Source organism: Phoca vitulina, unplaced genomic scaffold (assembly GCF_004348235.1).
Source record: "Phoca vitulina isolate PV1807 unplaced genomic scaffold, GSC_HSeal_1.0 scaffold89, whole genome shotgun sequence".
Lineage (NCBI taxonomy): Eukaryota > Metazoa > Chordata > Mammalia > Carnivora > Phocidae > Phoca > Phoca vitulina.
In genome coordinates, this window is record NW_022589792.1 from 42,167 (window position 1) to 65,669 (window position 23,503).

General features: G+C 43.4%; 2 protein-coding genes across 2 annotated transcripts in view; one reads left to right on the forward strand and one right to left on the reverse strand.

Annotated features, from left to right (window-relative positions):
* The first annotated feature begins 664 nt into the window (after positions 1 to 664).
* On the forward strand, positions 665 to 1,896 carry MBD3L1 (methyl-CpG binding domain protein 3 like 1). Its single transcript, XM_032396190.1, has 2 exons — positions 665 to 710; positions 1,297 to 1,896. Exon 2 carries the CDS (start codon positions 1,315 to 1,317, stop codon positions 1,894 to 1,896), a length of 582 nt encoding a protein of 193 aa, XP_032252081.1. The 5' UTR covers positions 665 to 710; positions 1,297 to 1,314.
* Positions 1,897 to 7,196: 5,300 nt separating this feature from the next.
* The window catches only part of MUC16 (mucin 16, cell surface associated), a 45,362-nt gene continuing 29,055 nt past the window's right edge, over positions 7,197 to 23,503 (reverse strand). Inside the window, exons 23-37 of the mRNA XM_032395950.1 lie at positions 22,607 to 22,731; positions 22,447 to 22,514; positions 20,591 to 20,763; positions 19,150 to 19,185; positions 17,896 to 17,961; positions 16,878 to 16,999; positions 16,710 to 16,777; positions 16,381 to 16,553; positions 15,008 to 15,132; positions 14,604 to 14,671; positions 13,637 to 13,785; positions 12,406 to 12,569; positions 11,908 to 11,975; positions 7,351 to 7,517; positions 7,197 to 7,213 (exon numbers count right to left, since the gene is read on the reverse strand). Coding sequence (XP_032251841.1) covers positions 7,197 to 7,213; positions 7,351 to 7,517; positions 11,908 to 11,975; positions 12,406 to 12,569; positions 13,637 to 13,785; positions 14,604 to 14,671; positions 15,008 to 15,132; positions 16,381 to 16,553; positions 16,710 to 16,777; positions 16,878 to 16,999; positions 17,896 to 17,961; positions 19,150 to 19,185; positions 20,591 to 20,763; positions 22,447 to 22,514; positions 22,607 to 22,731 — 1,589 coding nt within the window. The remainder of the gene's footprint in view (positions 7,214 to 7,350; positions 7,518 to 11,907; positions 11,976 to 12,405; positions 12,570 to 13,636; positions 13,786 to 14,603; positions 14,672 to 15,007; positions 15,133 to 16,380; positions 16,554 to 16,709; positions 16,778 to 16,877; positions 17,000 to 17,895; positions 17,962 to 19,149; positions 19,186 to 20,590; positions 20,764 to 22,446; positions 22,515 to 22,606; positions 22,732 to 23,503) is intronic.

The window sequence follows — 23,503 nt, forward strand, 5'->3', positions numbered from 1 at the left end:
TTTGTCGGATGTATCTGCTTTGTATTTAGATTGTACACTATTCACAGATGTAAAATAGGGTTCACATATCTAAGTTGTTGCAAACATATCTGTAAGTTTTCCACTTAAAGATCTTGTCATATGAATACTGAAAAGTTCCTACTGGGTCTAGTAACAAAGGAGTCATTGTGACCTTATCAAGGAAGCACCCACAGAATGGTGAGGGCAGATGGAAGAGTGGGGTGGTCTGAGGAGGCTTGAAGATGAGGCCCCAGAGGCACAGGATGTAGATGACTTTTTCTCAGTGATCCACAACGAAAGGGAAGGAGTGGAAAGAACCATTTCTCTGTGAAATATCAGGCAAGTTAAGGGATCTTGGATATGTATGCAGTAAAAAGTAGGGAAGCTTTGTGAAAAGCCAAGGAATAAATATGCCAACACATAAAAAATAAAGTAAAATTTCCAGGCATTATGGATGTTTTGCAGTGGATGCAGATGATTTTGGATTTATAGTGGTACCAAAGACTAGCAGTAGCTATGGCATGGTGGATAATGAGGGTCTTCCAGATTTGAAATTTTACAAGGCAGATATGATAAGTGTTAAGGAATTCTGAATTATTCCAAGGGAATTATTGAGATCATAGACCATGGAATCCAGGATTGGTAGGAATAGGAGAGAAAGTAAGGTGAGGATATGGTGATCTGGCATCACTTCCAATCTTGAGGGACAGGTAACTGTTGTATAAGTGTTTGAGTGAAAACTGAAAATCAGGAATTTGTGGTGGGTGAATATGTTTTCTGAATTATTTTTTACCATGACATTGTTGGTTGATGTAAATGTCTGGGATATGGGAGTGAGTTGCTAAGAACAGGGCAGATGATAATTTCACTATTGGTTTAAGTTCTAAAAGCCAAGTGGTCAACAGGTCGACCAAATGAATAGTCACCTAACACAGAAGGATGGTGGGGCTGGGGATTTAGAAAAAGACTGGGCACTGTGTGTCCAGGGGTAGGGGGGAAGACCAGGAATTGTATGGTTGAGAGTGACAAGGACAAGTGAGAATAAATCATAAAAGAGAGGATCTTACAAGATGGTGAAGGAGAAATGATCTGGAGTAGGTCCTGAATTTTGACCTTGAACTTTCTGGTTTTGATCCAAGTCTATTTGATGACATCCCAGGACACAGGTCAGATCTATCCCCAGAGGTAGAGAAGGAAGGTGGAAGTACAAGATAACCGATACCATGCTCCTAAGAAGGCAACCTTTTAAACCATTTTAAACCAATTTTAAACCAATCTCATGATTTATTTTTATAGGGTAAAAGCAAAAGAAGTATGATGGTCAAGACTCTAAAGAGGAAGGAACATGATTGTGGAAACCAATCCAAACCAAAGTCTTGCTTAAGTGTCTCGATCCCTTTGAGGATGTCCAGTTACATATTCAAGAGGCCAGTTACTAGAATTACATCCCATCCTGGTAATGAGGTCAGATGCCATCACTGGGAGGAAACCCTGGACAAGCCCCAACAGGTGTGCTGGCAGAAGAGGCTACAAGGTCTCCAGGCCTGCAGCAGCACAGGGGAACCGTTAAGCACTTTGGATCTTGCCAAAGCCTTGCAAAAACTTGAACCTAGGTGCACAGGTGAATATCTGCCAGGTGTTCTTGCAGGTAGTCTGAACTCCAGCCCCATGCCCATCCCTGCTGGGTCTTCAGGAGTTGATCTGGGTATCCCACAGCTCCTGTGCAAACAATTTCTGGTGACTGAGGAAGATATCAGGAAACAGGAAAGGAAAGTGAAGACAGCAAGAGAAAGGCTGGCCACAGCACTGGCTGTAGACAGACTTGCTAGAGAGGCAGAGATAATGAGGGGCCAACAAGGACATCCTGAAAAACACCATGAAAAAAAGAGAAGCTAGGGCAGATGAAATGGCACAGGGCACTTTATTAATGTCTCTTTGCAGTGTCCCTGGTGTCTTCGTGCTCCGAGCCCTCAAAACTTTAATATGTACCAGTACTTTTCTTGTATTAAATTATTTTGTGTGACATAGACAATAGAGACAGTGATCTTTTTCAACTGCAAGATTGGGTTTCAGGCGAGAAGAGAAAAGAGATCTTTCCTTTCCATGAGGTACTGTTATCTTCCCTTACTTGGTATGTTATTTGTATTTTAAAGTCAACAGAGAGTGATCAAAGTCATGCGATTATTTAGTGTTCTGCCCTCACAGTCAGGGTAAAACATGCCTGGTCGAAATGGACTGTTCTTTTAGTGTTAATATTCCAACAGAATCCAACATAATATTTTTTTTAATGTTCTCAAAGAAGATACCTGTTTGTAGGTCTCTATTTTTCTGTTCTTTGTTGCATGTTAATTCAGAGTTCAGTACAAGGAAATACCAGACTTCTCACTTTTTAAAATATCTCTATATGTTGGAAATTTGATTCATGAAAACTGATGTGCCATTTTGGGGATGATGATGTCAAGAGAGACTCTTTTCAGCATCATTAATCTATCACTGAGCTACTGCTCATTGGGATTTAATTGTCAATTTGCTTGAGCAACCTGTGGTAATATTCAAATCCTTTTCATCATTACTTAACTTTTGTCTCATGGATTCATCAGTTTCTGAGAATGAGTTATTAAAAAATAATAATATTTGTAGTATTTCTATCTTTCCTAAAAATGGGTTATTTTAAAATTGAATCTTCTCTCCTCTATTCTTCCAGGAAGTACTCATCTGGAATTTTAGAATGTGTTTTAACATCTCGTTTTAAAACTAATTCTGATTTAGATACACTGAATTTTTTCTTTTCCTCATGACTCCTGTTACACTTTTCTGTGGTCACATTTATGCTTCCTGATGTACATCCTTGACTGGTTCTTTGACTGAAGGCCTTTGGCAGGTCAATGTTGAGTCTGTCCATATTTCAGAAAGTGTTTTTATCTTTTTCTTTGACAGATAGTGTGGTGAGGTGTTTAATTTAGGTTCTTAGTAATTTTTTTCCTTCCTGGTTATTTAGTATTTCTGAGCCTCCATATCATTAGCTATAAAATGGGAATGCAGCTCTCAAGGATAGTGAGTGTAACTGACACAATGCACACAGAGGCTAGAGATTGAGAACATGGCTGGGAAAGTTTGCCACTCATGTTGCTTAGTAGATATTAAGGCATCAATAATGATAGCTCTTGTTATCGTTATTATAATTTCCAGAGAAGGCATTCTCAGAGAATGACTGCTTAAGACTGAGGATGTGACGCTCACACCAAGTAAGTCTGAATGGGTGGCATTGCTGTGAATTCTCTGCCCTTGGGTGTCTTCAGCTGTGGTCGTCTGCAAAATGTGTAGAGGTCATGCCAACTATTCCCGCAAACCCAAAGCAGGACAGCACAGCTTGCCTCGTGCCTGGCTCATCTGGGGCTGCTTGCTGGGGAGACCCTGCTCTGTCTAGCTGGAGTCAGTGCAGAGAAAGATGAAGAAAGACTATCTAGCTTTTTCCTCAGATTTTTTCTTTCCCACTGAGTGTTATTTATTTTTATATCAAAAGCAGACACTAAGTCTCTCAAGCCTTGGGATTTCTCTGGGACTGAGGCTTCCTGGATACCTAGTGATTTCAGCTCCAAGTCCCAACGTTGATTGCCGAGTCATTCCTGACTCACTCATTTCTTCTTGGATTATTTCCCATCTTGGAGGACCCATGAGGGGAGAGGAACCACTGAGGCAGACTGGTCTGGAAGTCCTGGTGAACCTGAGCTTCAGAGAATGAGACAGTGTTAGGGGAACTTTGTGGGTGGGGAAATATGGAGGAACGGAGATGGGTGTGGTGGCTGGCACAGAGCCAAGGGGAGGCGTGCTCCAAGGTTTCTAGGAAGAGAAACCTCGCACTGAGGTGGGATGTTGATTTTACATGATTGACAATGTCTGGGTCTCTTGCCAGTTCTGGTGCCTCTGAGGGACGAAATGGCATGAAACCAAAACACAGACTTGCAGTTGCCCTTCAGGACTCAGTGGAAGGGAAAACCTTTCATCTTGGTCCCCTGTGAACTAGTCAGGGGCCAAGTCAAGAAGGGCCCAGAGACTGTGTCCGACCAATGTGGTTTATTCCTGCTCTAGCCAAGCTCCGTTGGAGCCTCACACAGAGCTCTCACTGCAGCTTCCTCAGGTCCAGGTGTGGCAGGTAAGAGTCCAGGCTGTGCTGCTGAACCTCGTAGTTTCCCTCCTTCTTCCGCCGGCAGACAGTGACCTGCGAGGGCAAGAAGAGAGCATGAGAATGGCCTGGGACCACAGGGATGGGGGTGGCCAAAGCCACAGATGCCTGCTGCCCCCTGTGTGTCTCTCGACCCTTTTCTACTTCATTTTCTCTCATGCATGTCTTGTACCTCTTTTATCTCTTTATCTTCTCTTTTCCCTTTAGCTCTGTTTTTCTACTCTTTTCTCTGATATCCCATTCATATCCTCTCCCTCCCTCCCTCCCTCCCTCTCCCTCCACACAGGCACCCTCTAGCTTAATTGAGGTATAACTGGTGTACAATGACCTGTATGCATGAAAAGCGAATGATTTGATAAGTTTTGATTATAACTTCGTGAACCATCACCACAATCAAGACAAGGAATGCTCGTCATTCCCAAAAGTGTCCTCATGCTCCTTTGTAATTCCTCCTTCCCTGCCATTTACAAACACATTCTCGTTCCCAGGCAACCACTGATCTGAATGATATCCCTGTAGATTAGCTCGTATTCTGCAATTTGCTTTAAGCAGGATCATACATTATGTACTCATTGTTATCCAGCTTCTTTCACTCCATATTACTATTTTGAGATTTATGCATGTCAGTGCATGCATTTATAATTTATTCTTTTTTATTGCTGAATTAGTATTACTTTGTGGGGCTAGACCATGGTTTGTTTATCCATTCACTTGTTGACGGACCTCTGGGTTGTTTTCAGTTTTTATGAAGTTATTATGAACATTTGTGTACAAGTCTTTGTATAGATTATTTTATTTTATTTTATTTTATTTTATTTTATATTTCTCTTCCATGAATTCCTAGGAGTAGAATGGCTGGGTAGGTATATGTAACCTTTAAAGATGCATCCAAGCTATTTCTCACCAGCACTGTTTGAGAGTTCCAGTAGTCCTCATCTTCACCACCACTTGTCAGAGTCAATCTTTTTAATTTTAGCCATCCTCATGTGTCATAGTATCTCATTATGACTTTCACTTATGTTTCTCTAAGACTTATGTTGTTTAAAAGAAGGAAAAAGCAAGGGGCACTGGGTGACTCAATCGGTTAAGAGGCCAACTCTTGATTTCAGCTCTGGTCATGATCTCAGGGTCCTGGGATCGAGCCCCCCATCAGGCTCTGCCCTCTGTGGGGAATCTGCTTGAGGATTCTCTCTCTCCCTCTCCCTCTGCCCCTCTGCCTGTTCATTTTTTCTCTCTCAAATAAATAAATAAATCTGTAAAAAAACAATTAAAAAAAGGAAAAAGCAAGACACCCACACAAACTGTGAGAAAAATTCATAAAACATTTTCCCAGCAAAGGACATATATTTATAAAATATAAAGAACTCTTACAACCCAATAGTAAAAAGACAAGCAACCCTCCTTACTTACCAGGAAGCAGCAGATCAGGCATGTGATGAGTACCAGGAGTCCCACCAAGCAGATAAGGATGATGGCCCAGAAGGGGAGGTCTGGAGAGATAAGTGCTGGTGTTAGCCACCTCCTGTCATTCCCCTAGGGCTCCTGCTCTCCCTGTACTGTGCCTAACAGTCCCTGACATGGGTTGTCCAGCTTTCATCATTATCAAGACTCTGGGTACATGGTTTTCTTTGACTAGGTACAGCATCAAGACATTCCTTCCCCATCCTGAGCTGGGGCTTCTTTGAGGCTTACCAGAATTCTCAGTTAAGACATCATTTCTGTTGGGAGAATACCCTGGAAGTGAATGAAATGGAGAATGCATGTGACTGTGTTTTATGCTTTTTTTGTATTGTTTTTATGTTTTTTAAATAAAACTTTTAAAATACACAGAAAAATAGAACAATATCATAAACATACATCATCTAGATTTAACAATGTATATTTCACCCAATTAAAACAATATTTCATCCAGTGTATAAATTGTTAGCACTTGCCACCCTTGCTTCATCATATTTTCACTGAAATGTCGAAGTAGAAATCATGATATTCACCCATTTTTCTCTAAGAAATGAGGACACTTTACTACATAATCCAAGGCTATTATCACATTCAAGGAGTGTAATAAATCAAATTCATATCTCTGGGCAAGGAGGACTGAAATTGGGCTGGGCCATCTTATAATGGTTGGGGGGAGAATGGGTTATCATAGCTGGCAAGACCAAGGGATCTCTCTAAATTTGTAAATTCCCTCTCAAATGCTCTCTTCTCTGCCCAGAAACACATTCACCCCTTCTCCTTTACCAAGTTGTTTTATACTCATTTTCCAGGATTCACCTATAATGTAATTTTGTCCAGGAAGACTTCTCTGATGACCACTCCCAAGTATGAATTATTTCACACCAAATAATTAATACTTTTCAATTGCCTATTCTTGTTATTGCAACTGCAACATAAACCCCATGAGGGTAGGGACACACAGAACCCACCAGGCATGGAAGAGAGTTTCAGGTCACCCTACTGTACAACTTATTCCCAGCCAACTTCTTATAGATGTGCTGTCCAATATGGAGCAGCTACAAGTGGCTTTTTAAATTAAAAATAATTTTCATCAAATCAAATAAAAAATCTTGTACCTTGGTAACATTAAAAATCAGTAACTATAAAAGCCAGTCACAATAGCCAGACTTTAAGTACACAATAGTCACACATGGCTACTGCACTGGACAGCACAGATATAGAACATTCCATCATTGCAGAAAGTTCTGCTGCATGGTGCTGATCCAGAGCAGAACTTGGCAAACTACAGCCTATGGGCCAAGTCAGGTCCATTTTTATACAGGTCCTTTTTTTATACAGCCTGTCTTGGAGAAAAGAGGTCTATCCCCTATGCCTGCAAGGTTGGTTCACATACAGCTCAGAGCTAGAGTCCCTCACTGACCACTGGCCAAGTGACTTTCAGTACAGGGATGAGAAACAGAATTCCAGAGAGGGGAAGTGACCAGCCTGAGGTTACAGAGCTATCTCTGAGAAGGCAAGTATCTCTAATATTCCACTGGGTGTCCCTTCCTCTCCCTCAATGGTGGATAAAGCCTGGGGGAGTATGGCATCTCCTGTTAGCCTAAAAAAGTTTAATGCTGACTCAACCCCAGGTCTCCAAACTCCCAGAAAAGGCCCCACATGGGGAGGTTGGACCCCCAACTCCTGCCCCAATGACCAAGAAGCCTTACCATCCACAAGGACACTGTTTCTGTCCAGGGTAAAGTTCTGCAGCTGGGTACCATTTTTGGTCAGCCTCAGGAACTCCAAATAGATGGCAACTCTGTCCAGTCTCCGAGCCAATGGTGAAAAGTTACACAAGGAGTCCACCCCAGTGTGGTTGCTGTGGGGGACAGACCTGGAAGGGCAAAAGGGATGAACAAGGGTATCTTGAATTCTACCCTGCTTCTAGGTTCCCTGCTTCTAGGTCCTGTCCAAAAGAACTTTCTACAATGATACAAACATTTGTGTTTGCAATATAAAAATACAGTCATTATTAGCCCCATGTTGTTGAGCACTTAAAATACGTTAGTGTGGGTAAGGAACTGTCTCACTTTATTTAATTTAATTAGTTTATAAATAAAAAGCCATGGGGAGAACATTTTTGAAATGTTTGCAGTAGGACTTCCAAAAATCCATAAAATCATTGAGAACACTGGGAAGAATGGTCAAAACTTTTTCAGAAATCTAGAAATTAACCAAAGGCTTGCAACAATCTGAGGATCATTTAGTTAAGGAAAAAATGGCTGAATCCTGGTAAAGGGAACAAGATTTACGGCATTAGAACTTGCATTATTCCCATCCTGCTCTCATAATAACTTTGAAAGCCAGCAGTATGAGAATTTGGTAGCTGTGAAAACCAGCAGCGTATCAGCCACAATTTATTTGGAGTTCCCCAAAAGACCCATTCCCATTGAATTTTCAATGGTTGACTTGTCTGCAGATTCCTTTAAAAAGCCCCATTTTCAGGGCTTGTCTTTATTCGGAGCATTTTCAGTGAGGGAAGCCTATCCCCAGGGCATGTGCCAAAACCAATCAGTGATAGTTGTTTAACATGGCAGCTGCCTGAAGGAGCAATACCACGAGTTGGTGCAGGCAAGAGGTGAGCCAAAAAGTTTTTAAAAAGTGGGTATAAGATGTCTCTGAGGGGTTTTGAAAAGCTCTGATGCTTGTGGGGGAGGTCTAGAAGGTCACAAGTGTATGGGGTGGTGTGAATACTTGAAAAGGTCTTAATCTTTCACCTCTAGCTAAAAGGTTGGCTTAATATCTGAAAAAAAATTATCAGCGGAATAGAGCATATTAATAGAATAAAGGAAAAATAACACACATCCAAAAAAAAGAATTTGAGAAAATACATCCTTCATGATTATTAAAAAAAAAAAGCTCAACAAACTAGGAATAGAAAGAAAGTTGCTCAACCTGAAAAATAGTATCCATGAAAAACCCACAGATAAAACCATACTCAATGGTGAAAGACTAAAAATTTTTTTCCTAAGACCACAGACAAAACAGTGTTGTCTTCCCTCATTTCATATCTTATTTACATTTTAATAAATGTAATTTTAATAAAACAATTAGGCAAGAAAAAAAAAGAACAGGCATTCAGATTGGAAGGAAAGATGTAAAATTATCTCTATTTGCAGATGACATATTGAATATGGAAAATCCTAATACATACTCACACACAAAACTAAAAACTATTAGTTCAGCATGAATGTAGGATATAAGACCAATATACAAAAATCAACTATTTATATACACTAGTAATTAACATTCTTAAAGTGAAATTAATAAAACAATTCTATTTATAATAGCATCAAAGGATAAAATACAAAACAGGAATAAATTTAACAAAAGCATTGTGAGATTTGTATACTGAAAACTATAAAAAAGTGTTGAAAGAAATTTTAAAATACCTAAATACATGGAAGAGCATCCCATGTTCATGGACTGGGGATGTATTATTGTTAAAATACTCCCCAATTTGATCAACAGATTAAATGCAATCCCTACCAAAATCCCAGCTAACTCTTTTACAGAAATTAACAAGCTGATTCTAAAATCCATATGGAGTTGCAAGGGACCTCAAATAGGTAAACCAATATGGAGAAAGTACAGAACTGGAGAACTCCATTTCCCAATTTCAAAACTTACTACCAAGCTACAGTAATAAAAACAATGGCCACTAGTATAAGGATAGACATATAGTCAGTGGAATTGAACATGGGGAAGGGAAGGACAAATAAAATACGATAAAAACAGAGAGGGAAGCAAACCATAATAGATTCTTAACTATAGGGAACAAACTGAGGGTTGCTGGAGAGGAGGTGGGTGGGGGATAGGGTAACTGGATGACGGGCATTAAGGAGGACATGATGTAATGAGCACTGGGTGTTACATGCAACTGATGAATTGCTAAATACTACCCCTGAGACTCATAATACAATATAAGTTAACTAAATTTAATTTAAATAAAAAATTTTAAAAAGTATAGAACTTAGAATCCATAAACAGGGTGCCTGGGTGGCTCAGTCGTTAAGCGTCTGCCTTCGGCTCAGGTCATGATCCCAGGGTCCTGGGATCGAGTCCCACATTGGGCTCCCTGCTCGGCAGGAAGCCTGCTTCTCCCTCTCCCACTCCCCCTGCTTGTGTTCCTGCTCTCGCTATGTCTCTCTCTGTCAAATAAATAAATAAAATCTTTAAAAAAAAAAAAAAAGAATCCATAAACAAACTCATACAATCATGGACAACTGATTTTCAACAAGGGTGCCAAGATAATAGGGAAAGAATAGTCTATTTAACAAATGGTAATGAGACAATTAGATATCCACAGACTAAAGAATGAAGTTGGACTCGTACCTCACAACATAGACAAAAATTAACAAAATAAATCAAATGCCTAAATGTAAGAGATAAAATTATAAAACCCTTAGAAAAAAACTAGGTGTAAATCTCTGTGAATTTGGATTAGGCAATGCTTTCTTAGATTTGGGACTAAAATCACAAACAACCAAAGAAAAAATTGATAAATTAAGAGTCATCAAAATTAAAAATCATTGTGTTTCAAAGGGTAGTACCTAGAAGGTGAAAAGGCAATGTAACAAATGGAAGAGCATATTTGCAAATCATATATCTGATAAAGGTCTACTACCCAGAACATACAAAAATGATGATAACTCAACAATAAAAAAAATCAACGTAAAACTGGGAAAAGGACTTGAATAGACATGCCTCCAAAGAAGATAAGAAATGACCAATAAGTACTTGAAAAAATGTTCAACATTACTAATTGTTAGGAAAATACAAATTGGAACAACAATGAGATACCACTTCACATCCACTAGGATGACTATAGTAAAAAAAGGATAATAACAATTGTTGGTGAGGATCTGGGTAGTTTGGGACTCTCATATATTGCTTGTGGGAGTGGGAAATGGTAGAGCCTCTGTGGCAAACAGTTCAGTAGTTCTTCAAAAGTTAACACAGAATTACCATATGACCATACAACACCAGTCCTATGTATATGCCCAAGAGAACTGAAGACACAAACTGATGCAAAAACTTACACAAGAATGATCATAGCAGCATTACTCATAATAGATAAAAAGTGGAGATAACCCAAGGTCCATCAATGAATGGATGGATAAACGCAAAATGGTATAGCCCCCCTTATGGTTTTCCTCTATAAAAGACTCTTAATTCTAGGAAACAAACTGAGGGTTGCTGGATGGGAGGTGGTTGGGGGCTGGGGTAATTGGGTGATGGGCATTAAGGAGGGCATGTGATGCGATGAGCACTGGGTGTTATATGCAACTGATGAATCACTAAATTCTACCTCTGAAACTAATAATACAGTATATGTTAATTAAATTGAATTTAAATAAAAATTTTTTAAAAAGTAGTATAGCTACACAACAGATATTATTTAGTCATAAAAAAAGGAATGAAGTACCTATATGTGCTACAACATGGATGAATCTTGAACACATTATGCTCAGGGAAAGAAGTCAATCACAAAAGACCACATAGTATATGAATCCATTTATATGGAATGTTCAGAATAGGCAAATCCAGAGAGACAGAAAGTAGATTATTGTTTTCTAGGGGATGCGGATAAAGGAAGACTAGGAAGCAACTGCTAATGAGGATAGGATTAAAAAAAAAACAACAACATTCCACACCCTACATCACATCTACGTCAAAAACTAATGATGTACTCTACAGTGGCTAACTGAACATAATAAAAAAAATTCCACCATTAGATAGTGGGATGGTTGTACCACTCTCTAAATATACCACTAAATTGTACACTACAAAGGGGTACATTTTCTATGTGAATCATATCTTAATAGATGTAAAACAGTTTGGATTGCTTCACTTGATTAGTGGCTACACTACTGAGCCGCACAATTAGACTGCTGGATTCTAAGTCATCTGGTTCTAGCCACCCACATCTTCTATGGATCCTGACTTCAACAGCTAATTTCTTAAGGCATGGATGCTACATTCCATATTCCATGGCCCCAACACCAGGCACCTCCAAGTCTGCTGAAGTCTACCCTGGCTTTCTCAAATTTCTAAGCTAGTTGGACTCACTGGTTTAGGAACAAGTTGGTTTTTAGGTAACACTTCTATACTCCCAGGGCTATCTTCCATAAGAGCTAGAACTGGGACCATGACATAGGGACACTTTTACTTAAAGGACAGCAGGAGTCTCCAGAGTGATTAGGTCCTGAGCTGGAACTCACCTGAATGCTAAAACTTGACAGTCAGAGAAAAAATTCTTGATGCTGCTGTTTTGGAAGAGCTGGTTGAGCTGAAAGACAGGGTGATGTTCCCTTGATCATCATCCCAGGCCAAGTGGCATCAGAGAATTTTTAGCCACTGAGCATACTTCCCCATCTATTTTTTCTTATCTCAACAAACACTAGCCCAGATACGTGTACCAAAGCACATCCCATTCCAGGGTATGACTTAGTTACATGACCCTGGACTAGCTACTGAAACTCTCTGGGCCTGTTTCTTAATTTCTAAATGGGTATAAGCACTGGGTGTTATACGAAAACAATGGATCGTGGATCACCACATCAAAAACTAATGATGTATTGTATGGTGACTAACATAACATAAAAAAAAAAAAAGAACCTGTCTTCACGAATTGTTATGAAAAATCACCCTCTGACTACCCAGTGTCCATAGGCCTGTCTCTACCTAGGGACAGAGTGGACACACAACCCCATTCTCACCGCATTCTCAATACTTCTCTTGTTCTGCTGGTGTTTGGTGGTGCCTGGCTGGGCTATGTCCTGGGAATAGAGTAGGTTGGTGACAGTGAAATTCAGCTGGAAGTGCTTGGGGAAGGGACTGCTTGTTGGTTTGTCTGTTGGTAGATGAGCTGATGGCTCCACTTCTATAATAAAAAGCAGGTATAAAAGTCCCAATCAGGTGAAGATATTAGCAAAGAAGTCATTCCAGCTAGTCTACTTATTCCTGGCAATGTGATCTGAGCTTGATTTTTAAACATGGGCTACATAAGAACCTCTATCCACCTGGCCACTTTGAATCCATTGATCTGTCTATCCATCCAACTCTCCCCCAAGCATAATGAGAGCTCACTAATATGTGGGGAAGAGGAGACTGGGGCCCTTCTGGGGAACAGAAGGCAAGTGCATGTGCTGATCACCTCAGGGGACATGTCATACACCTTTGCTGACCAAGGTTCCTAATGTGTCTTGCTGCCTCTGGTCTTCTCCCCCTCCCAATCCACTCTCTATACAGCACCCAGTGGATGAGCTTTCTAAAGCAGAACTCTGTGTTGTGTTCCTCTGCAAACTATTCCAGTGCCCAAGAAAGTCCCTGCCTGCATCTATAGCCTTACCTGCCATTTCTCCCACATCAGAGTATTTGCTCCAGCCATACCAAACTCCTTATAGCCTCCCCAAATATTCTGTCTTCTAGGTTATAAACACATGTAGCTCAACTCCCCATCTCTTCCCACTGGCTAGGTCATGTTCACCATCACATCTCAGTTTGTTCATCACTTCCTCCAGAAAACTTTCCAAGATGGGCTGTGTGTCCCTCCTTGGGGTTCCCATAGGCTCTTGAAATTCTCTGATTATAGCAGTTACCACAGTGCATCATCAGTGCCTATTTAATTTCATGACATATTGTTGAATGAATGAATGCATCCTTCAATCAATCAATCGATGCACGACTCTGGCAACTCAGGATACTCTACATTTTGGGTCGGAAAGATTTATGAGTAAAAATAATAATTCCCTTGGGTGCAGTTGCTGCATGTTTTCTTCCTACCTCCTGTTGGATGATCCAATGCCATGGGTCATCAACATGGGCCTCCAGAAAGCCCCCCTTTCCCCTCCAGAGCCTCCATCCATTCCACTGCTACTGAGAAGCCCCATCCTTCCTTCCTCATAGCCCCATCTCTTCAAGCCATGAAACCAGCCCCCAATCTTGCACCTGTCACATGAAGGTCCGCCAGCTGATAGGTGGCGCCTAGCCAGTGGGATGAGACATTCAGGGTCTTGTCCAGAAAGACTTTCTTCACCATGCTGTGGTTCACATTAGAAGAGAACAGTGCCTGGATGGTGACAAACATGGAGCCCAACCTAGGGACAGAGACCATGGAACTCAGCCATTACTCAACATCAGTAGTGTCTCCTGAATTCCTATTTTATAGACCCAAAGACCTAGAGGCAAGAAATGAGAGGTGATCTCCCAGGCTAGAGGAGACCTGACCAAAAATACAATGTTTCCAGGAGTTGGGAATAGAACAAATATAAAAATAACTAACATCTATTGAGCACTTCTAGGAAGTGACTTACACATTCCCTCACCATCACTCTGGTGGAAGGTATTATTATAATTATCCCCATCTTAGAGACAAAGGAACTGAAGTTTGGAAACACTCAAAGTCAGCACTGTGTCCATGTTCCTCCTGTTCCCCAGTATAGATGTCTCAGTTCTTCCACCCATTCTTCACAGACCTGGGTTCAAACCCAACTTGGGCAATTCTTGAGCTGTTCACTTCGCTTATCTGAGCCTCAGCTTCCCCATCTGAACAATGGGGATGATCACGATAGTATCCATCTCACAGGAGCTGTGTGAGAATCCCATGAGATGACAATGCATGAAAGTGCTCAGCAGGGGTGCGGCCATGGGAAATGTTAATATTGGGCTGATCTTTGTTGAAAGTATCCAGAAGAGGAGAAGGTGGTGGATGCTAGTGTTGGTGGCCCTGTGAGGTTAATCCTTTTCCTGCCCCCCCTTTGAAGACTTATGGAAGGAGATGATAGGAATAGATGACAGGGACGTGGGGGAGCATGGGTACCATGTCAGTGACTTTCAGCTCAAAGACTGTGCCAGGATGGAAGCTCAGAGCCACAAGCTGCCAGCTCAGCCAGTGCTTCCAACCTCCTCAACTTACGTCAAGTTGGTGACCAGGCAAGAGTGGAATATGTCTTGTAGCTGGCTGCCTCTGTAGAGTTTGGTGACCTAGAATAAAGGGGGACAGTGGGTGAGATGGAGGGCTCCTGGGGCTGGAGCGGGCTACTGGAGCCAGTGAAAGAACATAGGCCTTGGAGCAAAGGAGCTCTGAGTTCAAATCCTGACTGTGTGATCTTAGGCACACCACTCCCTTTTCTGAGCCTCAGTTTGCCCATCTGGAAAATGGGGAAGGCAGCCAGAGCACCACCTTTGTAAACTGAGAGAACTCAGAACACATAGGTAAAGTGGAGAGTTAAAATAACCACTTAATAGATGTGAATCAGACAGAGGAATGAGGGGGGCACCCAGGGCAAGGAGAGATGGGACAGGTGAGAGAGACACTACCTTGTCCTGGATGTCCCTCCACAGGGCTGTGTACTCCAAGGATGTGGGGCTGCTGAGGTTCCAGTTGATGATGTGGAAATTTAGCTGATACTTCCTCTGGGTAGATAAACGTTGGGGTGCATAGCCTGGAGCCAATGAGAGGGAGAGAAGACAGTTGGAGACTCTTAGCCTTTAGCACAGAGAGAGGCATGGTGCCTACTGTCAGAATCAGCGAAGGTCAGGCCCACATGCTGGGGGCTTCCAAATGGAAAGTCACCCCACAGAGGGGGAAAACTGGAATTTTACAGTCCCAGGGCGAGGCTTTCTGTTGTGCTTATGCAGTTCCCACTTCCTGGAATGTTCTTCAGTCCTCTGCTTTTCCTGGAAAACTCCTAATGTTTCAGAACCCCAGTGAGATGGAACTCCAGGAGAGTAGGGATCTTGTTCTTGCCATGTCCCTGGGCCTTGTACAGTATTGGGTACATAATATCCTCTTCCAGGTAGCCCTCCCTGAATTGTCCCTCCTCTGTGCTTCCATGGCACCCTGTTAATAGCAGTGTTTCTGCCTTTTTTGTGTGTCCCTAAGTAATATTCAGTTCTCTTGGTTATGAGATTTTCAGGGACAGAACCTGTGTGTTCTATCTCTGTACCCAGCACATGGCTTGGGACAGAATGGTAATGTATATGTGTTTGTTGAAGGAGTGAATGTGAACTGCAGTGGATCCTCAAATAGCGGGGCTGAGATACTCATCTCCATTTTGTTCACTCATTTACTCATTCATTGGGTATGACGATGTACTAACACATAAAGAACTGAGGCTACAGTGCCATATTACAAGACCTTAATTTCATAGAGTTAGATAATTAAACAATTGTGGTGAAGTATGATTAAGTTGGTCTGGTGCCCATCTAAGGACCATGGGACCATGTAGAGCAGGGTTTCTCATCCTCAGAACTACTGGTATTTGGGGCTATGTAAATCTTGGTGGTGAGGATCTCCTGTTTGTTGGAGGACATTAGCAACATCCCTGGCCTCTAGCCACTAGATGCCGGTAGCACTCTTCTCCAGTTGTGGCAACCAGAATGTCTCCAGTCATTGCCAAGTGTCTCCTGAGGGGCAGAACTGCCTCTAGGTTAGAATCACTGACATAGAGGAGCCTCACATAGAAGAACTCCTGTCCCAAAAGATTCCATGAGTCAGACATTTGGGGTTCAAATTAAAATTCATTATATTAATTTGTCAAAGAATTTCATGCTATTTACCTGAAATAACGGGAGAGACTCTCTCCATGGAGAGTTTGGGGAGGGTGTCCCCTAATCAGAACCTGGGCTGACTTGTTAAAGAGTAAATAAAGTAAAACAGGGACCAATAATGATTGCTGTAAATCACTCACCATTGACCAAGAGGCTGTCACTGACCAGGGTGTAGAGGCCCATCTGGATGACACCATGGGTCAGCTGGTTCAGCTCCCAGTAAAGCCGCTCTCTGTCCAGCCCATGGCCCATGGAATCATGGCGGTAGGTGCAGATGGTATCAACATGGGTGGCTGCCCCATCCTTCTCAGGTCTGGGGACAGAGGGATGTGGGGACTCTAAAGAGAGGTCCTGAAACCTCACTATGGGGGCCACAAGGAGGGAGGAGCAAATGGGAGGTCAGTGGGAAGACTGGGAGGGTTGGTCACCAAAATGGTCACTACTGGCAAAGCTCAGGAAAAAGTCCTACCTGAGGGAGATTAGTCTGCAACCTGAGTAGAAGGGGCCCAGACTGCTTTTCTGGAACAAGGATTCAAGCTGGGGAGGAAGGAGGAGGAGAATGAACAGGAGAGACAAGGGTGGGGGAAGGGCTGGGTGGAATTTATCCCACTTGGAGCTGCTGGGAGCAGGGTCTCACCAGGCGCTGCAGGGTCCTCTTGGTGGAGATGAACACAGCTGAGCCATTGCTCATGTCCATTGAATACTGGAGGTTGGAGATGGTGAAGTTTAGTGTGAAGGTCTTCAGGTTGTATCCCATAGCTACAAGGAGAGAGGGGAGAGACAGCTACTACTGAGAGTTGGCCTGAGACCAAATCAGAGTCCTGCATTCATTGTACTCTGTCATCTTCTCTTCCAGTGGCACCACCACCCACCATTTGGTCGCCCAAGTCAAAACCATCATGTTGCTCAGCTCCTCCTCCCTCCCCTCCAAGTAACCCCAATTCCACTTGCAGAGGAGTCCTCACATACATCCTCTCTATCCTGTTCCAGCCCAAGCCTTATCTTCTCTCACTTGGACCAACACCCCAGCAGACATACTGGATGCCCTCTCTAAAGAATGTTCTCTACACTGAACACTAGAAGAAATTTTCTTAAGTGAAAATTTCAGTATAGTCACCACTGCCCATGGCTTCCTTTGGCCTTCAGTGTCAAGTTCAAGCTTCTTGACCTGGTACTCAAGGTCCTTCCCAATATGGTTCTTTCCAACCTTTCAGCTTCACTTATCCATCTATTCCAGGTTAAGCTTAATGCTTTAAGCAAACCAAATCCCTCTCAATTCTCTCCACACACTATGCTATTTCTGGCCACTGAGTCTTTGCTCACTGAATCTCCTATACCAGGAAAACTCTTCATCCCCTATTTTCCTGGATGACCCCTCCTCATTCTTAAAGACTCAGTTTGGGTGAAACTTTCTCCAGAAAGCCCTTCCCCTCAAAATTATACTAGGCGCCTTTCCCTAAAATGTCTCACACTGTGTTATAATGGTCTGCTGATCTCACAAGCCTGGGGGCTCCATGAGGGTATGCGTTAGATTGAATTGTCAGTATAATCTTTGCTATTGACATGACTGTCCTATACCAGAATTTTACAACTGACTGGTAGAGGTGTGGGGCTGGAGAGCTTTTCTTGGGAAGGAAAAGGGATCTCCCAGATACCTGTGGTGGCTTCTAGTTGCACAGGTGATGATGAACGAGGCAGGAATGTGGTGGCTGCCTCAGGAGCTGTGGAAAGGGCAGTCATCAGGAAGGAACAGAGTCCCCACAGAGTGGGAGAAACTCCCCAAAGCTTGCCTGGGCTCCAGCAGTGGTTGTCCCAGGACAAGCATTCACAGGTGTGCCATAAATGAGAGTAAGGGAAGGAGGAATTGTGTGAGCAGAGGGGTGAATGAGCCCATGAGTGAAATAAACTCAAGAAAGTAGGGTAGATGAACAAGAGAGAGACTAAGCAAAGAGGACAGGGAGATGAATGGGCAGAAAAGCAGGCAGACAGATGGGATACCTGGATTGACATAGGAAGAATGAACAAATGAGGGGGTCAAAGAGAAAGCAAGAAAAAACACAGGAAGAAAAGTTGGGGAGATGGATAGAAGGACAAAAGGAGGAAAAGACAAGCAAGAGAATAGGCAGAGGATGGATGGATGGATGGACAGATGGATGGATGAAAGGAAGGATAGAAGAATGGATGAAGCATAGAATGAATGAAGGATGGATGGATGGAGGGAAAAGGAAGAAAGGATGGATGGAGAGATGAATGGATGGAAGAAAGGAAAAAATGAAAGATGGATGGATGGAAGGATGGACAAAGGAGAGAAGGAATGAAGGATGGAGGAAAGAAGGAGAGATGGAAGGATGGATGGATGGATGAATGGAAGGAAGGAAGAATAGATGAATGCATGGATGGACAAAGGGAAGAAGAAAGAAAGGATGAATGGAGGGAAGGAAGGAAGGAAGAATGAAGTCTGAGATAAGAGATAACTCGGAGAATGGAAGAATGGATGGATTAAAAGATAGATGAAGAGACCATTGGACAACTGAACAGGCAAGTTTGGCCAAACCACTGAGTGGCCACCAGTTTTCAGCTCTACATTGAGGCCCCTTCTGTGGCCCTTGTAGGAGATCTTGTTTTCAGGAGGCATGGACTCATCATCTGACCTCAACCCGCATCCCTGTAGGAAATGTTTGTTCAAATTTCTTCCTCCAACCCAAAAGGGTGTGGAAAGTTTAGAAAGCCAAAGTCATGCCTGCAGGCCCAGAAGAGACCAAGGACTCAGCATTCTTCTTCCCACTGACACCTGGCCCCACTCAGGAAAACAGCCTGAGTTTGGGGCAAGCTCCCTTTATTAGTGAGGAGAAAAGTTTGGCTCAAGACCCATAGAGGCTGATATGGGTACTGGATGTAAAGATACATACTTGTAGGAGGCTCATCTGGACCACGTTCATTATAGCCTGGAAACAAAAATGTCACACATTAAGGGGAGATGGCAGAAGAATCCCAGATATTCCATGCCTTTGTCCGTGTGGGACTCCTGCTGGATGCCTTTTCCTCTGTGTACCAGGTAAGCATCTATGCATCTTCTAAGATCAGACTCAAATGTCATCTCCATCATTAAGCTTTTCCCGATCTTCCAGTTAGAGATGACCCTTCCCTATCCACCTCTCCAGCATGCCCCCAAGAGACTCATCACATTTATGTTCACACATTTATTCCCCCACATATCTATCCATCCCACCATCTACCCTTCCACCCTACATCTATCCATCCAACATCTATCCACCCTACATCTATCCACCCTACATCTATCCCTCCATCCAACAACTATTTATTGAGAACCTACTATGTGCCAAGTTCTATACATTTGGGGAATACAACATTGAACAAAATGTCTCTGCCCCTTTGGAGCTTACGTTAAGACAGGTTGCCCATGTAGCCTGTCTGTCCCTGGTGCCAGGCACAAGGCCTGGCTTATAGTAGATGCTGGTGACTGCTGACTGAGTGAACAAAATGAAGCATATTTTACAGGGGGAAATATCCTAAACTGGCCCCTGCAATGGCCAAGGTGAAGGGAACAGATGTGAACTCACAACATCAAGACCCAGAATTACCACAAACCTACGAGTAGCATGGGCAGGTCCCTTCCCTTCTCTGTACATCTCCCTCTTTGCTCAAATGAGTCATAAAGGACCAGGATATTTCCCTGCCCACCTGATGTGGCAATGGTGATAAGAAAGTGTGAGTTGCCAAACACCATCCCCAAGTTGGGGACAGAGAGGAGAGAAGCTGAGTTATTCCAATAAACCTCACCATGTTCCATGTTCTGCCTCTCAGAACCCCAGAGGAGGGTCACCCTCTTAAACACTGTCCCTTCCTGGCTTCTAGGCTGATACCCAGCATGTCCAGAGCTTGGACCCCACAGATGTTCAGAGTGCCCACCTAACTTCCTGGCATTGGGGCCCCACCCAGGAGAGAAGCCCATCTCTAGTCTAGGGTGAGAAGCTGGGAGGGAAGACAGATGTGGGATTTTCTTTCCCCGTGTATCCCCTGGAACGACCCTTCTAGGAGTTAAAGGCATAGGGTAGGGCATAGCATTGGATGCTGACTGCTGGGGCTCATGCCTGGCTCCACTCTTCTCTAGCTACACCCACTTGGGCAAATTACTTAACCTTTTAGAGCCTCCATTTCTTCATCTGTAAAACAGGTGTGATCAGGGACAGTTTTACGGAGTGACAGTTGGAGGGTGGGGGTCAGTATGGAGTTGAGATTCACACCTGAGTTTGTCTCAAGGTTTCCCCTAGAGACCTGACCTGTGGGATGGAGGGGTGGAAGCAGTGAGGGGGGCTGAGAATCGCTCACCATTGAGGTAGAGGCTGTCCTTGTCCAGAGAATAGGGGCCAAGCCGGGTGATGCCACGGGTCTGCCGGCTCAGCTCATGGAACACCTGCCTGGCAGGCAGACCTGGGCTGCTGGGGGGCTGCCGGTAGGTGCAGAGGATGTCCACCCTTGTTTTGGCGCCATTCTTCACAGACCTGAGGAAGGAGAGATCGATGTGTAGGGAGTACAGCCCATGTGGCACCTTGCCACCTGCGGTCACTGCACACACCATATCCTGTGTTCCAGCCTTATTGAACCATTCAGTTTCTCCACCTGGCCACACACTCACCCCAGGATCTTTGCACATGCAGCGACTTCTGTCTGGAGGTCTCTCCCCTTCTCTCCTCACTCTCTGGTAATTTCCCAGTCATCCTTCAGATCTCAACTTAGACACCTTCTCCAAGAACCCTCCCAGACTGAATCAAGAGAGGGTCCCGGCTGCCACAGGACCTCATGCTTCCCCCATCCCAGCCCTGATGGCCCTCAGTGTTAACATATATCATTTTTCCTTTTCTCTCCAGACAGTGGCCTCCATGAGGAAGTGTTATGGGACAGTTTGGCTCACTGTTGTGCCAAACTCCCAGCACCTCGCACACTGCCTGTTCCATGCAAAAACCAAAGTCCTTATGAATGGATAAACAAAATATGATATATCCATACAATGGAATATGATTCAGCTTTAAAAGTGAGGGAAATCCTGACACCTGCCACAATGTGGATGGACCTTGAGGACACTATGATCAGTGAAATAAGACAGACACAAAAAGACAAATACCGTATGATTTCATTTGTAATGAGGTACCCAGAGTGATCAAATTCATGGAGACAGAAAGTAGAATGGCGATTGCTAATATCTGGGGGTAGAGGGAAGTGGGAAGCTATTGTTTGATGGATACAGAGTTTCAGTTTGTGCAAGTTCTGGAGATTGGTTGCACAACAATGTGAATATACTTAACACTACTGAACCGGACACTTAAAAATGGTTCAGATGGTAAATTTTCTGTTATGGCATCTTTTACCACAATTAAAAAAAAAATCAATTCCCGCCAAGATTCTGCATAGTGTAGACCTTGTTGCTATCTGGAAATGCACTTCCTTTCTCTCTGACCCTCTCTCTCTGCTCCAGCCACACCGGCCTCCTTGCTGTTCACTGAACATGCCAAGCTCATTCCTACCTCAGGACCTTTGCCCATGCTGTTTCCTCTGCCTGGAACAGTTTTCATGGCCAAATCCTTCTTTTCCAACTGCGATACCGCTCAGAAATCACCTCCACAGACACACTGTCCTGTGCCCTGGGTAAAGCTGCTTTCCCGTCTCTATGCACTTCTTCTTCCCATCACCTTACTATATTTGAAACCCTTTTAGATATTTATTCTCCTGCTTAGTTTCTGCTTTCTCCACTAGATGAGTGCAGGGGCAATGCCTGTGCTGTCACTCTGGTACCCACCACCTGCCTCAGAGGATCTGCACCACCAGTGACAGTGGAATGGAAAACACAGATGGAAAAGTGCTTTGTAGACACCTACAGAACGCATACCAACCCAGAAAAGTGCAAGTAATTGCCTGAGTGATGAAGAGTTTCAGAACTACTAGTGGTGATGGGTTCATAGCATCGTGCATGTAACAGATGCCACTGAAATGGATACTTTAAAATGGTGAAATGGCTAATTTTATGTCTATACGTATTTTGTCACAATTATAACAATAATGTAACATAAAGACATGGATGCCAAAAAGGACCCTCTAAGACAGTCTGCCACAGCTGGGAGTGGCCCCCCATAGTCAGAAGTCCTGTCCTTTGGTGATGGGCCATGGTGGGTGGGTGGAGGGGTTCTCACCTTAGTGAGGTGACCTTGCAGCCTGCATATCGGGCCCCTAGGCTGCTCCTCTGGAACAATGGGCCGAGCTGGAGAGGAAGGAGAGGGCCAGTGTGATCACAGCTGGCGACAGCCCAGAGGAGGGGTCATGGAGGTGGGGATGGGGAAGCTGGCCTCTCACCAGGTGCTGCATGAGGCTGTCTGTGATGTTGAACTTGAGGGAGCCGGGGTGGCCCATATCTGCTGAGTAGCGCAGGTTGTCGATGGTGAAGTTCAGCGTGAACGGCTCCTCACTGACCTCCTGAGCTGTGACAGGTGCAGGGAGAGCCAAGGCTTGTGGGAAGGTCAGGGCACCCAATATCCACCCACCGTGGGGCTTCCAAGGGCCTCTCGTCCTCCTCCAGATAAATCTGGGGGTTGCTTGTTAATGGAGATACTTCCAGCAGCAAATAAGGGCAGGCTTAATGATTTGGGGGCTGGAGATGGTATTCCCACCCAGGTGCAGGAGTGGAGGGCTCTGTGAAACACTAGTGGTTTTGTTCTGTCTGGGAAGGAAAGGCTCCGACTTACCACACTGATGTGGAGCCAGGAAAAACCCCAGACATGGTCCTCCATATTCTCTCTGCTCCCCCATCTCTATCTCTTTATCTCTCTGTGCCTCTGTCTCTCGTTTTCTCTCTTTTTTTTTCTCTCTGTCTCTCTCTTACACCCAGGTATGCCAATCTTCTATGCATTGCATTTAAAAAAAAAAAAAAAGCCAGCTAGGAGCTGCAACCAATCTCTCTGCGCCTTGATTTATTCATCTGTAAGATAATAATTATTACTACTTCAAAAGCTGTAATGAGGTTTGAACAAGTCAAATTCTGTAAAGTGCTTAAGCACAGGGCTGGGCACAGAGTAAACACGATATAAGTGTTCATTATATAAAACAAATAATCAAATACTTTCTGATCACTCACTATACATGGAGCTTTTTACCTGGATAAATATGACCTGGGTGCTAGAATCATCCACACTAAACAAAGGAGGAACCACAGTACAGAAATAGTCTTCTGCCCAGGGTTACATGACAGGAGAG

What these genes read in the sequence shown, in the direction of transcription:
- MBD3L1 (XM_032396190.1), top strand. Translation starts at nt 1,315, where the DNA reads ATGATGGTCAAGACTCTAAAGAGGAAGGAACATGATTGTGGAAACCAA.